Source organism: Aotus nancymaae, unplaced genomic scaffold (genome assembly GCF_030222135.1).
Source record: "Aotus nancymaae isolate 86718 unplaced genomic scaffold, 86718_ANA_hifiasm-v0.15.2.pri h1tg000018l, whole genome shotgun sequence".
NCBI lineage: Eukaryota > Metazoa > Chordata > Mammalia > Primates > Aotidae > Aotus > Aotus nancymaae.
Genome location: NW_026988430.1, coordinates 21,887,045 through 21,901,569, shown reverse-complemented (window position 1 = coordinate 21,901,569; position 14,525 = coordinate 21,887,045). Strand labels below are relative to the sequence as shown.

At 35.1% G+C, this 14,525-nt stretch overlaps 1 protein-coding gene across 4 annotated transcripts in view; it reads right to left on the bottom strand.

Moving 5' to 3' along the window:
- Nucleotides 1–648: 648 nt before the first annotated feature.
- The window catches only part of BRIP1 (BRCA1 interacting helicase 1), a 154,336-nt gene continuing 140,459 nt past the window's right edge, over nucleotides 649–14,525 (bottom strand). For 3 of the 4 annotated variants that reach the window (XM_012445557.2, XM_012445559.2, XM_012445558.2), the window contains 3 exons: nucleotides 12,476–12,558; nucleotides 5,079–5,408; nucleotides 649–3,510 (listed from right to left, as the gene is read on the bottom strand). In XM_012445557.2, the coding sequence (XP_012300980.2) occupies nucleotides 2,657–3,510; nucleotides 5,079–5,408; nucleotides 12,476–12,558 (1,267 nt within the window). In that variant the 3' untranslated portion in view covers nucleotides 649–2,656. The remainder of the gene's footprint in view (nucleotides 3,511–5,078; nucleotides 5,409–12,475; nucleotides 12,559–14,525) is intronic. The other variant, XM_012445560.2, reaches the window with a different exon arrangement.

The following is a 14,525-nucleotide window of genomic DNA, read 5'->3' as shown; positions in this document are numbered from 1 at the left end:
ATACATTCTCAGTAATGAAAATTTTTAGCTTCCAAGAGAATTAAATTTTGGAAAGAATAAAAAGTATCTACGCCTACACGGTGGCTCACACCTGCAATCCCAGCACTTTGGGAGGCCAAGGTGGGTGGATCATTTGAGGTCAGGAGTTCAAGACCAGCCTGGCCAACATGGTGAAACCCTGTCTCAAAAAATTAGCCCAGTGCAGTGGTGTGCACTTGTAATCCTATTTACTCAGGAGGCTGAGACATGAGAAGTTGCAGTGAGCCGAGATCATGCCATTGCACTCCAATCTGGGTGACAGAGCAAGACTCTGTCTAAAACAAACAAACAAAAATATACCTATCTAGGGAAAGCAAAAAGCATTTCAGATCAAGTTGGGTAATAACACTAAGATATGACTATAAAATAATATACTTTTCTCATGTCATTTACCAGTTCTAAAGGTAATTTCAAAAGTCCTCAAAATGTTTTAATTGTAGCATTGTGAAAACAATTATCTAGCTTTCCAAGTTATTATGCACATAGTCATATCATCTGTACCAGTCTGTTTTCATGCTGCTAATAAAGTCATACTGGAGACTGGGTAATTTATAAAGGAAAGAGGTTTAATTTACTCACAGTTCTACATGACTGGGGAGGCCTCAGGAAACTTACAATCATGGTGGAAGGCACCTTTTCACAGGGCAGCAGGAGACAGAAGAATGAGAGCGAAGCAGGGAAAAGCCCCTTATAAAATCATCAGGTCTCATAAGAACTCACTCATTATCGTGAGAACAGCATGAGGGCAACCGCCCCCAAGATTCAGTTACCTCCCACTGGGTCCCTCCCACAACATGTGGGGATTATGGGAACTACAATTCAAGATGAGATCTGGGTGGGGACAGAGCCAAACCACATCACCACTGTTCCCCAAATGTAAATGAGTAAGAACCATTTTACCTTTTTTATGAAATACTATGCTTTATTTTAAGCATTCTGGAACAAAGGCAAATGAAAATTGACTTGGAATAATATCAGCAGACATTCCTTTAAGTTATAGATTCTTAAAGCACAAAGAAATTTGTATGATTTTATAGTACTAACTTCTGCATTTTACAGATGAAACTAATTCCCTGAAGGGTGTGGTGACTGCCAATGTGACTTAGCAAATTAGAGGCAGTGCCAAGTACAGAGCCCAAGTCTCTTGTCTTCTACCAGGTATTCATGAGTTCCACTACCCTTCTATCCCTATCTGTGGTTTAAGAGTAACACCAGAGGAGATAAATTGTTTCAAAACAATGTAGAAATTACCCTCTAAACTAATATTTGGTACTTATTGCTCAACAATCAACTAGAAAAAATATATAATACTAGATGGGATCTAATATATTCTAAATTCTTTAACTGGTAAATTGTCAATTTAAATGTCTTTGAACTATGCTTAGAGTTGTAACATCAAATGCTATGGAAACAAGCTGTATAAATCTAAATGTCTCAAAATGAAAGCAAACACATGCCTACATAATAATTACTTTATCCAATGAAATGTAAAATAAATCCTTACTGGGAATTTTGACTTGAAAATAATAGGCCATACAAAACTCTGAGTAGCTCATAAAATTTCAACTCAAATTACTCACAAAAAGTCCTAATACCCAGTGAATAAAGGATGTTTCTTAGAAAAAGATTAGTAAATGCATTTTTGGAATGATGTCAGAAACGAGCATCTTTTATAATCATTTTTGATCAGACATATAGCTTCATTCATAAAAACACAAACAAGGTCAAAATTCACAGAAGGGATTACTATGCTCTAAGGAAACATATTTTGGCTGCAGCTATAAATGTGGGTTTATCAAATTTATATATAAAGTTTTCTATCTTAATCATTGCATAACTAAAGCTTACGCTAGAACAATACCAGAGGGGAGAAACTGTTTCACCCTTTCTAAATAATGTAGAAATTACCTTCTAGTGTTTGGTACTTGTTACTCACTGATCCACTAGGGAAAACATATAACACTAGGCAGGATCTAATATTTTCTTCCACAATGATGATGAAGCTACATAATTAGAATAGAAAATTTGGAATACTTCATTTGGCATTTTATATCTTTATATCAATTTGTTTATGACATGTTTGATTTTAGGTTTATTATACAAATAATGTAAAACAATTTCAATTAAAAATGCATACTACTTTCTTAATTTCTCTTAATTACTTATAAGTAGGCAGAAATAAACCTTTCAAGACAAATGGTGATCTCTAAAAAAGTCTCGGACTGATTTGAGGTAAAATCTATAATGAAATATGACTGAGGTGTGACTAGATTAGACTGCTATTTATCAGTATGATAAACAAATGTATTTTATGTATGTATCACTATGAAAACAAATGGATGAAGAGAACCACCTAATACAAATATTTACATGAAACTAAAAGTGCCCCAGAAAACTCTAAATATCTTTAATTTTAAATTGCATTTAGCTAAGGAAGACTTATTAGAGGAAAATATTTTGTATGAATTACTTTATCAAAACTCAAGAATAAAATTTACATTTCTGAATATAAAATAGTTTTTTAAAAAGTGTGCCACTTACTCAATGTACAAATTCTTACAACAGAGTTTAACATAAGCATGATGACATATGTTTACAGCTTGAGAGTTAAGTATTATTACTTAAAACTAGGAAACATACCTTTATTTTTGGAAGGAGATGGTTTAAAGTTCTTTATTTCTATTTCATGAGTGTTTCCTAGTTCCAATTCATTTATCCAAGCTGTTTTTACATTACCATCAATGTCATCAATTTTATTTTCTTCAGTATGCAGAATTCCATTCAACTTTGTATCTGTGCAATCCTCAGCTTTCACTTCTCTGGCTGAATCTATTTCTTTTATAGTTCTAATCTCAAAAAGGTCTTCAGCTAAAATGCAATCTGAATTGTTAGCCAATCTATTTCCTCTATCAGTTTCAACTAGGTCATTTTTTTCTTCATTTGTATCTTCAGGATCATAAAGTTCAGGTGTAAAATAGATAGATTCATCTTCTGCTTCTGTTTCAAAATCTCTATTTGAAGTAGATTGTTTATCTTCTTCACTTACTAGACACAATTCAACGTCTGGATCTAGGGCTTCTTCAGAACAGAGAGGATGTTCGGGATGATTTTTTCTAGTAAGGGTTCCATCAATCTTTAATGGTGAAATAATGGTTTCTGATTGAGGGCATGATCCAAACGATGTGTTTACTGTCAGATTTGAGGATTCACATTTATCAGTGAATGGCAAAACAGTTTTACTTTCCATCTTTTCTGTTTTGAAACTGGAAGGACTAGAGGCACTATTCTTTGATGACCCGAGCTCAGGTGTTGTCTTTGGTATTTTACCAGTAAAATACTGTCCCAAAGAATTAAAGCTCGACCAAGTAACTCTCTTTGTTTGTTTGTTGAAAGTTGGGCTTGTGGATCTGGAAATCACAATTTTTTCTGCTTTCATTGCTTGGACAGGCTCTTCCAGGAATACTAGATCATCTAAGAATACAAGAATTTAAGAGCTTTAACTTTCTGCTCCTAGTCAACATAATAATTGTTAAGTTAAAATAATTATTTATTAGAAATACCTAAATAACTGTATAGGATATGTAACTTAGAGCCCCTGATGAACACTAGTGGATTTTTAATCTTGGAACAGAATATTAACTCTGAAAGATATTTTAGGTCTCTAGTGTTTCCTAGCCCAAGTTATTACGCTGTCTGGTAAACTATAAAATTCCACACCAGGAAACTCAAGAATAAATGAGGAAAGGAGGAGTAAAAGGGAAGAGGAAGAGGGCTGAGTAAAGGAAGGAACAAGCTGTAAACATTTGCCTTGAAAATCCACTAACCAGTGACTGAGAAAAGCTTACCCAGACTAATTATTTTATTTAATAAATAAGGAAGGTGACAATTATAAGGCTAAGTTATTTGAATTCACTATGACATTTATAAATATATACTACAAAATAAATGTTTAAGAATTTTTTTTCTTTTTTTTTTTGAGACAGAGTTTCACTCTTTTTGCCCAGGCTGGAGTGCAACGGCATTATCTCGGCTCACTGCAACCTCCGCCTCCCAGTTTCAAATGATTCTTCTGCCCCAGCCTCCCGAAAAGCTGGGATTACAGGCACCCACCACCACGCCCAACTAATCTATTTTGTTTTAGTAGAGATGGTGTTTCACCACTGTTCAGGCTGGTCTCAAACTCCTGATCTCAGGTGATCTGCCTGCCTCAGATATATGAATTAAAACAACTGAAATTATATCCAATGGTATAAACCAGAGTTTGGCAAACCTTTTTTGTTACAGGCCAGATAGTAAATATTTTAGGCTTTGTGGGCCATAATATATCTGTTGCACCTATTCAATTATGCTGTTCTAGTGCAATACACACAAATACTCAACTCTGCTGTTGTCTGCAATATGTAAATAAGTGGGTGTGACATTTCATTAAACTTTATTTACAAAAACAGGCAGCAGGCCAAATTTGGCCCATGGGCCAGTTTGCCAATCTGATACAGATGATTATTTCTAAAATATTTTAAAATATTATTTTTCATCACTTAAATGCCTCTCATCTCCTAAAAATAAGTAAGTTCATGAGAACTATCTATATAGAAAAAGAAGTTCATATAGAAGTATCTATATAAAATAATCAGGCCAAATTTTTATACAGCCTTTAGAATAACATCTACCACTTATATAGTACTTTACAATGCTGTGATATTTATAATCTTGACCTTTATAACCCAACCTGAAGGGATAGCTAGGTAGACATTTTTTTTTTTCCTATTATGACTCAAAAAGGTCAAATGACTTGCTCATGATCACAAAGGTAGTAAGTGGCAAAGCCAGTTAGTGGAAAACCAGAAAATACGCTCTGGTCTCCTGACAAACGTTTGTTTCCATTACAATACATCATACTGTTTCACTACTTTATGATAACACCTTGTATTATAAACCACCATATTTAAGGAAATTCATCTATACCCAAATAAATATCATTTCACTAAATACAATTAAAAACTTCTCCATCAAAGGTAAATGGGCAGAACTTTTCATACTTCTCTCCTTTCTGGAGATGATGGCACTTTGTAGAGGTGAATTTTTAGTAATAATTTCAGGACACTGTAGTTCCTGGACACACATCTTTACTTCATCTTTCGCAAAATTTTCTGGTGATAGATGACTTGCTGCTTCCAATAAATAAGTTGGGGTGCTGTCCATTAAAGAGGTCACTTCAACTGTGGACCCATTGTCCGGTATATTTGTTCTATCCTTTATGGATACATCAAGAACTTTTTGATGCTTTTTGGAAAATTCGGCCAAGGACTCTAGGGCACTTTCAAAGGTTGAATGGTGCTGAATCTGCTGCCGTACCCATTTAGAAAGTCCTACAGAAAAAAGTAAACCCAGGGGAACATTTGGTTGGTTATTAAAATATTACATGCTAACATTTACTTTTTCTAGTGAAGTAATCTAATTTGTAATTTCAATATACAGAATGGTTCTTGATATGTTTTTTCTGCAGTTCAGCAATTTTACTTCATATGTCCAATGCACTCCTTTATCAGTAACATTGTCTTTATATGCAGTAATTGTCAAATGGAGAGAAAAAGGAGGCAGTGGAAGTAGGGCAGAGAAGGAAAAACATATTCTCTGGTTAAGAATAACTGGTGAATACAAAAAATTTAATTTCATCATAATTCCCCCAAAAAATTGCCTATTTTTTTGGTAGGGAAACTAGAAGTTGTAAACAACACAACTTTTGATTTTAATGTTCTAAATCTTACTCCTTTTGCAAAAATAAATTCAAGATTCTAGTTTCAAATTTTTTTGTTCCCTTCCTCCACCAATTCCAAATATATCTTAAATTATTCTGGAGGTCAAAGAAATAACACTGTCTTGTAGGCAAATGATATCCCTTCTGAATTTTTATTATATAACTCTTTTTAATATATAATCAAGTTATAAAGGATATGATTTGACTTGTGACATATAAAAACTGCATAAAAATGAAACATAAGAGTTTAAGGTGTTTTCTAGTATGATGCACTTCCAAATGAAATTCAAAATCAGATATTTGGACTTTTACAAAATAAATATTCCCTGCTTACATTACTAAAACTAGCATCATCTTTTGGAGGAATTAGTTTTAAAAGGGTAAACATTTAAGTTCTAGATTTTAAAACTAAAAAAATTTTAAATAAGCCATTTCCCTTAAAGTTCTTTATTTTGTTCATTTGGGGAATATGATTAGACCACATAAATATGTGAAATTCTCTAACATTAAAAACTTTTAGGCTGGGTATGGTGGCTCACACCTGTAATCCCAGGATTTTGGGAGGCTGAGGTGGGAAGATTGCTTGAGGCCAGGAGTTTGAGGTGGCAGTGATCATGCCACTGCACTCCAGCCTGGCAACAGAGTAAGACCTGTCTCTAAAAAAGAAATAAGTAAATAAAAATGAGAATTTTAGTACTATATTTACCTTTTCATTTCAACCTTTTTATAATCAAAGAAAGCCTTTTCAGTGTAAAATACCATTGTCTGCTTTTGAAAACTTGAAAGAATCTGAGCTCTACCTGCTGACTAGATACCAGCACTTAGCCTTTAGTTTGACCTATGCTACTGCACACTTTACGTGGAAAGGGAAAATAAAACAAGGCAATATTTTCTATGTTAATCCAGATGTTTATGTTTTAATATCAAACTAAATGCAGTAATTAGGCTCTGAAATTGAAAAGGTTGAGTCCATACCCACACACAGCTAATCTAAAACAAAATTTAACATCTCTTTATTATAATAAAAGGAATTTTTTAGTTAAAATGTAATAATAAAGATATACATGTATCCCATGGCTCTTTAATAACTCCTAGTATCGACTCCGAAAGGACTATTTACTGTTGGATAAAATCATAGCCACATTTGTTGATTTGAGTGGGAAAAAAAATGACACTACTGGCTCTATCAATGTGAGTAGGAAAATTTGTGGCAACCTCTCGCCATGGTCCCCACTTCAGAACAGTACCATGGGATTGGGAGTTAGCTCCTAGCTTCTTCTCCCTGGGGAGAAAAAAAGGAAAACTGGACCTTATGTCTTTTTCTGGGAGGCTGTCTGAGGGACTGGCTTCTATCTTACCTATAGTGAAGGACTGACATGAGCCAGTATACCCTACATGCCCAGGGGCCATTGAGAACAAAAGTGCTGCAGCAAGCTTCTGCTTCACAGGAACCACAGTGCAACAGACAGAGGCCCATACAGTTTGACGACCGCTCCCTCAGGGGGACAGAAAAGCCTGGAGTGTGCATCCAATATCTTGGCTTTTCAAGGAGCTGTCCAGGGACTGGTTTCCATCTTGCTTGTCATGGAGCACTGACTGGACCTAGCATACTCTATATGCTTGGAATCTACTGAACAAAAGAGAGTCGGGAGTGATGGCTCATGCCTGAAATCCCAGCACTTTGGGAGGCCAAGGCGGGCAGATCACTTGAGCGCAGGAGTTTGAGACCAGCATGGGCAACACGGTGAAACCCCAAATCTACAAAAAATACAAGAATTAGTTGGGTATTGTGGTGCGCACTGGTGGTCTCAGCTACTTGGGAGACTGAGGTGGGAGGATCCCTTGAACCCACAAGTCCGAGGTTGCAGTGAGCCAAGATTGTGCCACCGCACTCCAGCATAGGTAACAGAGTGAGACCCTGACTGACCAAAGGAAAAAAAAAAAGCTGGGCAGCATGCTGCTACTTCAGAGGCCCCACAATACAAGACAGATCAGTGGGAGCAAGAGGTTATGACACCCAGAAAAAAACAAACCGGCAAATACTTCTAATAAGGAATTTATACAGACAAGTCCTAAGAAGACAGATCCACAGAAAAGGTTTGAAAGACTCCCAGAATGCCTACCTGGACTGATGAGTGAAGGTCTTCCCTGTACAAAACCAGTCAGTAAACACTGTGAGAGGTGGCTGTTTTTTCAAATGTGTGGATACCATACAAGGTTACAAGGAACATAAAGAAACAGGAAAAAATAACCCTGTCAAAGGAACAAAATAAGTCTCCAGAAGTCAACCCAAAAAATAAACAAGGTATATGAATTACCTGGCAAGGAATTTAAAATAACTGTTGAAATGATGCTCACAAGAAAATAATAAAGAAAAAAAAGAGAATTTCAACAAAGATAAAGAATAGAAAAAAGAACTAAACAGATTTTGGAGCTAAAAAATGCAATAACTGGACTGAAAAATTCACTAGAGAGGTTCATCAGTAGACTTGATCAAGTAGAAGGAAGAATCAGGAGACTTGTTTTATTTTATTTTATCTTTTGAAATGGAGTCTTGCTCTGTCACCCAGGCTGGAGTAGAATGGCGTGTTCTTGGCTCACTGCAACCTCCGCCTCCCGAGTTCAAGTGATTCTCCTGCCTCAGACTCCCAAACAGCTGGGACTACAGGCATGCATCACCATGCCTGGCTAATTTTTATATTTTTAGTAGAGACGGGATTTCACCATGTTGCCCAGGCTAGTCTCTAACTCCTGACCTCAAGTGATCCACTTGCCTCGGTCTCCCAAAGTGCTCAGAATCAGGAAATTTGAAGAAAAGTCATTTGAAATCATCCAGTCAGAGAAGCAAAAAGGAAAAAACAAAATGGAAAAAGAAAGTGAAGCCTAAGGGAGTTATGGGACACCACCAAGCTGACCAATATACACATTCTGGGAGTCCTAGAAAGATAAAGAGGGAAAGAAGCAGAAAGCTTATTTATAAAAATAATAACCAAAAACTTAATAAACCTGGGGGGAGGAAAATGACATCCAAATACATGAAGCCCAATGAACCTGAACAGGATGAACCCAAAAGTCTGTACCAAGACACGTTATAATCAAAGTGTCAAAAGTCAAAGAAAAAATAGAAATTAGAAAACAGCAAGAGAAAAGCAACTTGTCATATACAAGTGAAGTCCCATAAGACTGTCAACAGGCCAAGTATGAAGGCTCATGCCTGTAATCCCAACACTTTGGGAGGCAGAGGAAGGAGTTGAGATTGAGCCGAGGAGTTTGAGATTAGCCTGGGCAACATAGTGAGACCTCATCTCTAAAAAAAAAAAACAAAATTAAAAATTAGCCAGATGTGGTGGTACATGCCTATAGTCCCAGCTACTTAGGAGGCTGAGGTGGGAGGATCACTTGAGCCTTGGAGGCTGAGGCTGCAGTGAATCATGATCACACCACTGCACTCCTGCCTGGGTGGCAGAGTAAGACCTCGTCTCCAAAAAAAAAAAAAAAAAGATTTCTCAGGTGACACCTTGCCAGCCATAAGGAAGTGGAATGACATGTTCAAAGTGCTAAAAGAAAAAACCTGCCAGTGAAGGATATTATATCTGGTAAAACCATCTATCAAAATGAGTAAGAGGTAAAAAACTTTTCCAGATAAACAAAAGCTGAGGGACTTCACTACTAAACTTGCCTTACAAGATATGTGCAAGAAAGCCCGCTAAACAGCAACATGAAAGCATATGAAAGTATAAAGTTTGCTCATGAAGTTAAAAGTGTACACAAATACAGAATACTTTAACATAACAACAGTGGCACATAAATCATGTTTAATTCTATACAGAAGCTAAAAAACAAGGTATGAAAATGACTATAATAATGTGTTATTGGATACATAATATAAAAGGGTATAATTTTGACTTTAATAATAAAATGTGATGGGGAAAGGTGAAGGTATAGAGTTTTTTTATACAATTGAAATTAACTTGTTAGCTGAAAATATTGTTGTAACTATGTTTTATGTAAGACTCATGTAACCACGAAGGAAACATCTATAGAAGATACACAAAAGAAAAATGAGAAAGGAATCAAAGCATGTTTCTTCAAAAATCAAAAAATTAAAAGCTTTTAAGACCAGGAACAAAGCAAGGATGTTCATTCTCACTACTTCTATTTAACTTAGTACTAAGAGTCCTAGATAGACTATTAGGCAAGAAAATAAAATAAAAGGAATCCAAATTGAAAAAGAATAAATTCAAATGATCTCTCCTTGCAGATGACATGATCTTTTATGTAGAAAACCCTAAAGGTTGGAAAAAAAACTGTTAGGACTAATCAATCCAGTAAAGTTGCAGGATACAAAAATCAATGTACAAAAATCACTTGCAATTGTATATACTAAAAACAATCAAAAGAATAATTTAAGGAAACAATCTCATTTATAATAGCAACAAAAAGAATAAAATACCTAGGAATAAACAACTAAGGAGGCAAAAAACTTGTGCACTGAAAATTACAAAACATTCCTGAAAAACAATGAAGATAATACAAATAAATGGAAAGACATCCCATGTTCACAGATTGGAAGACCTAATATTGTTAGAATGCCCATGCTACTCAAAGCAATCTTTTTTTTTTTTTTTTTTTTCCCAGATGGAGTCTTGCTCTGTTGCCCAGGTTAGAGTGCAGTGGTGCTATCTCAGTTCACTGCGAACTCCGCCTCCTGCATTCAAGGGAGTCTCCTGCCTCAGCCTCGCAAGTAGCTCGGACTACAGGCACCCACCACCACGCCTGGCTAATTTTTGTATTTTTAGTAGAGATGGGGTTTCACCATGTGGGTCAGGCTGGTCTTGAACTCCTGACCTCACGATCCACCCACCTCGGCCTCCCAAAGTACTGAGATAACAGGCATGATCCACCATGCCCAGCCACAATCTAAATTCATATGGAACCACAAAGGACCACAAATAGGCAAAAGAATCTTGAGAAAAAATATAAAAGTGCAGGCATCATACTTCCTGATTCTAAAATATATTACAAACCTGTAGTAATCAAAACAGTATGATACTGGCATAAAGAAAAACATATAAACCAATGGAACATAATAGAGAGTCCAGAAACAGATCCATACATATATGGTCAGCGGATCTTCAACAAGTGTGTCAATGGGGATTGATATGGTTTGGTTGTTTCCGCCGAAGCTCATGTTGAAACGTGTTCCCCAATGTCATAGTGGGAGGTGTGTGGTTCATGGGAACAGAACCCCCCATGAAAGGCTTGGTGCCCTCCTGTGGTAATGGGTGAATTCTTCCTCTAATTAGTTCACATGAAATCTCCTCTCCTCTCTCTTGGTCACTCTCTCGCTATGTGATGCGCCTGCTTTCCCTTTACCTTCTGCTATGATTGTAGACTTTCTGAGGCCCTCATCAGAAGGAGATGCTTATGCCATAATTTTTGTACAGCCTGCAGAACCATGAGCCAAATAAACCTCTTATCTTTATAAATTATCCAGTCTTGGTGTTGGCAACAATTGTTTGAATATGACACCAAAAACACAGGCAATGAAAGCAAAAATAGGCAAGGAAGTCCACATTAAACTAAAAAACTTCTGTGCAGCAAAGTAAATAATCAGCAATCTACAGAATGGGAGAAAATATTTGCAAAGCATATATCATATCTGATAAGGAGTAAATCTCCAAAATATATAAGAAACTCCTATATCTCAATAGCAACAAACACACACACCAAAAACCAAACCAAAAAAACAGATACACAAAGAAATCCAAATACCCCAATTAAAAAATGAGCAAATGAAAAGACATTTCTCCACAGAAGACAGATGATTTGGCTAACAATAGAAAAGATGCTTAACAATCCTAATCATCAGAGGAATGCAAATCAAATCCACAATGAGCTATCACATCATACCTTGTAGGATAGCCTTTATGAAATTTAAAAAAGAGAAAGAAGAAAAAAGGAAATAAAAGTTAGCAGGGATATGGGGAAATTGAAACCTTTGTGTGCTATTGGTGGGAATGTCAAATGTTGCAGATGCTATGAAGAACAGTATCAAATCAAAAAATTAAAATTAGAACTACGATAATTCACCAATTCTATGCTTGGTAGTTATTTTAAAAAGTTGAAATCAGGATCTTGAAAAGATATCTGCATTCCCATGTCTATTGCAGCATTGTTCCCAATATCCATGTGGTGGAAATAACCTAAATGTCTACTGACAGATGAATGGATTAAAAAAAATGGTATAATGTATACATAAAATAAAATATTAAGCAGTCATTGAAAAGAAGGAAATCCTGTCAGATATTACAATACAGATGAAACTTAAGGACATTATGCTAACTGAAATTAACCAGTTACAGAAGGACAAATACTGCATAATTCAATTTATATGAGGTATCTAAAGTAGTCAAACTAATAGAAGCAGAAAGTATAGTGGTGGTTGCCGGGGGATGAGGGGAGAGGGAATCGGGCATTTCTGTTCAATTGGTTTTAAGTTTCAGTTACACAAGATTTAAAAGGTCTAGATACTTGCTATACAATGCTGTGCTTACAATTAACAATATTGTACTGTGCACTTAATAAGATGGTAGATCTCATGTTATGTGTTTTTTATCACAACAAAAATATGAAGATTGTTACTAGTTCTTACTCTAGGCCCAGCTGAGACCTTACCAGATATATAGCGACTTGGGTTATTCCTAAAACGATCATCCACTAGAATAAGAGCTCCCCAATCATTTCTGTGTCGAATACATCTACAAAAAATAGGGAGAAAATCAATTTTATATATTCCTTTAAACAATTTGCTATTATGAGAAAAGTATAGAAGCTACCCAATACAATGTAACAAAGTAGATGTATTAAAAATTCCCTACTTTTGCCAAATACTGATAACTTACATCTAACATGTTGTATTTTATTTTGCACTCAAGAAAATTATAGAAAACATTTTCTAAGAGCGTTCTTAGTCACATAGACCCCTTTTTTTTAACCTTAAGTATTATAAATAATTGTAGGTTTTATGTAAAGGTACTTTTTACTAGTTTGATGAGAGTTTTTCATCATGAATAAACATTGCATTTTGCCAAAAATCTTCTAAAATTCAATTAACATGTAATTTTTCTTCTTCTGACTGTTAATATGGTAGATTACACTGGTTCATTTTCAAACACTGAATCATCCTTGCATTCCTAGTCATGGTGTATTATTCTTTTTATAGATTGTTGGATTCAATTTGCTAGTTTTTAAAAAAAATATTAAAAAATAAAAAGACTTCTAAAAAATAATTATTAAACAATTTTAAAGTGTACAATGCAGTGGTTTTTGGTATATTTACAAGGCTGTATAACCTATACCATTTATCTATCCCAGAACATTTTCACCACCCCAAAGAAACCCTGTGCCCACTGGCTGTTACTCCAAATTATTCCAATTATTCCCCATTACCTCTGCCAACCATGAATTTTTCTTTTCTTAGAGATTTCCCTATTCTGGACATTTCATTTCACTGAAATCATACAATATGTAGCATTTTGTATCTAGCATATTTCACTGAGCGTGATGTTACCAAGATTCACTCATATATCTATTATTTACCAGTACTTCATTTATAAATTAATGTTTCCACTTTTTAGCTATTATGAATAATGCTGCTATAAACATTTGGTTACAAGTTTTTATATGAAGACATGTTTTTGATTCTCTTAGGCATACACCTAGAAGTGGAATTGTGAGTCATATGTTAAATCTTTAACTTTTTCAAACACTGCCACACTGTTTTCCAAAGCAGCTGCACGTTTTACATCCCCACTACCTATGTACAAGGGTTCCAAAATCTCCACATCCTAACACTTGTTATTGTATACCCTTCTAAAGTTATCTCTACACTAGGAAGTATGAAATGTTATTTCATTATGGTTTTGATTTGCATTTCCCTAATGACCAGTGATGTTGAACATCACTTTTATGTGCTTACTGGCCATTTGTGTATCCTTTTTTGGAGAAGTCTGTTCAAATTATTGGTCCATTTTTAATGGCCTATTTTATCTTTTTATTATTAAATTGTAAGAGTTCTTTATATATTCTGGATACTAGATCCTGCTACACATGATTTGCAAATATTTTCTCCATATGTAAGTTTTCTTTTCCATTTCTTGACACTGTCTTTTGAAGAACAAATATTTATATTATAACAAAGTCCAACTTATCTACTTTTTCTTTGGTTGCTTATGCTTCTGGTAGCAGATTGAAGAAAGTATTGCCTAATACAAGGCCAAGAAAATTTATACCTCTGTTTTTGTCTTTTTCTGTCTTTGATCCACTTTAACTTTTGTATATGGTATGAGGTAGGAGTCTAATTTCATTATTTGCACATAGATATCCAGTTGTTCCAGCACCACCTGTCGAAAAGACTAATCTTCTTTGAGTTGTCTTGGCACTCTTGCCAAAAATCAATTGATTGTATGATGTATGAATTTGTTTATGGACCGTCAATTCTACCCATTTATCTACACCATCTGTCTTCATGCCAGTACAACATAGTCTTGATTATTGTAGCTTTGTTGTAAATTTGAAGTAGAAAACTGTTTGTTCTCCTGGTATATTCTTCGTTTTCAAGATTGTTTTCACTATTCTGGGTTCCTTGCTTTTCCATAATAATTTCAGAATCAGTTTCTCAATTTCTGCCAGAAAGTCAGTTGGAATTTTGACTAGTATTGTATTT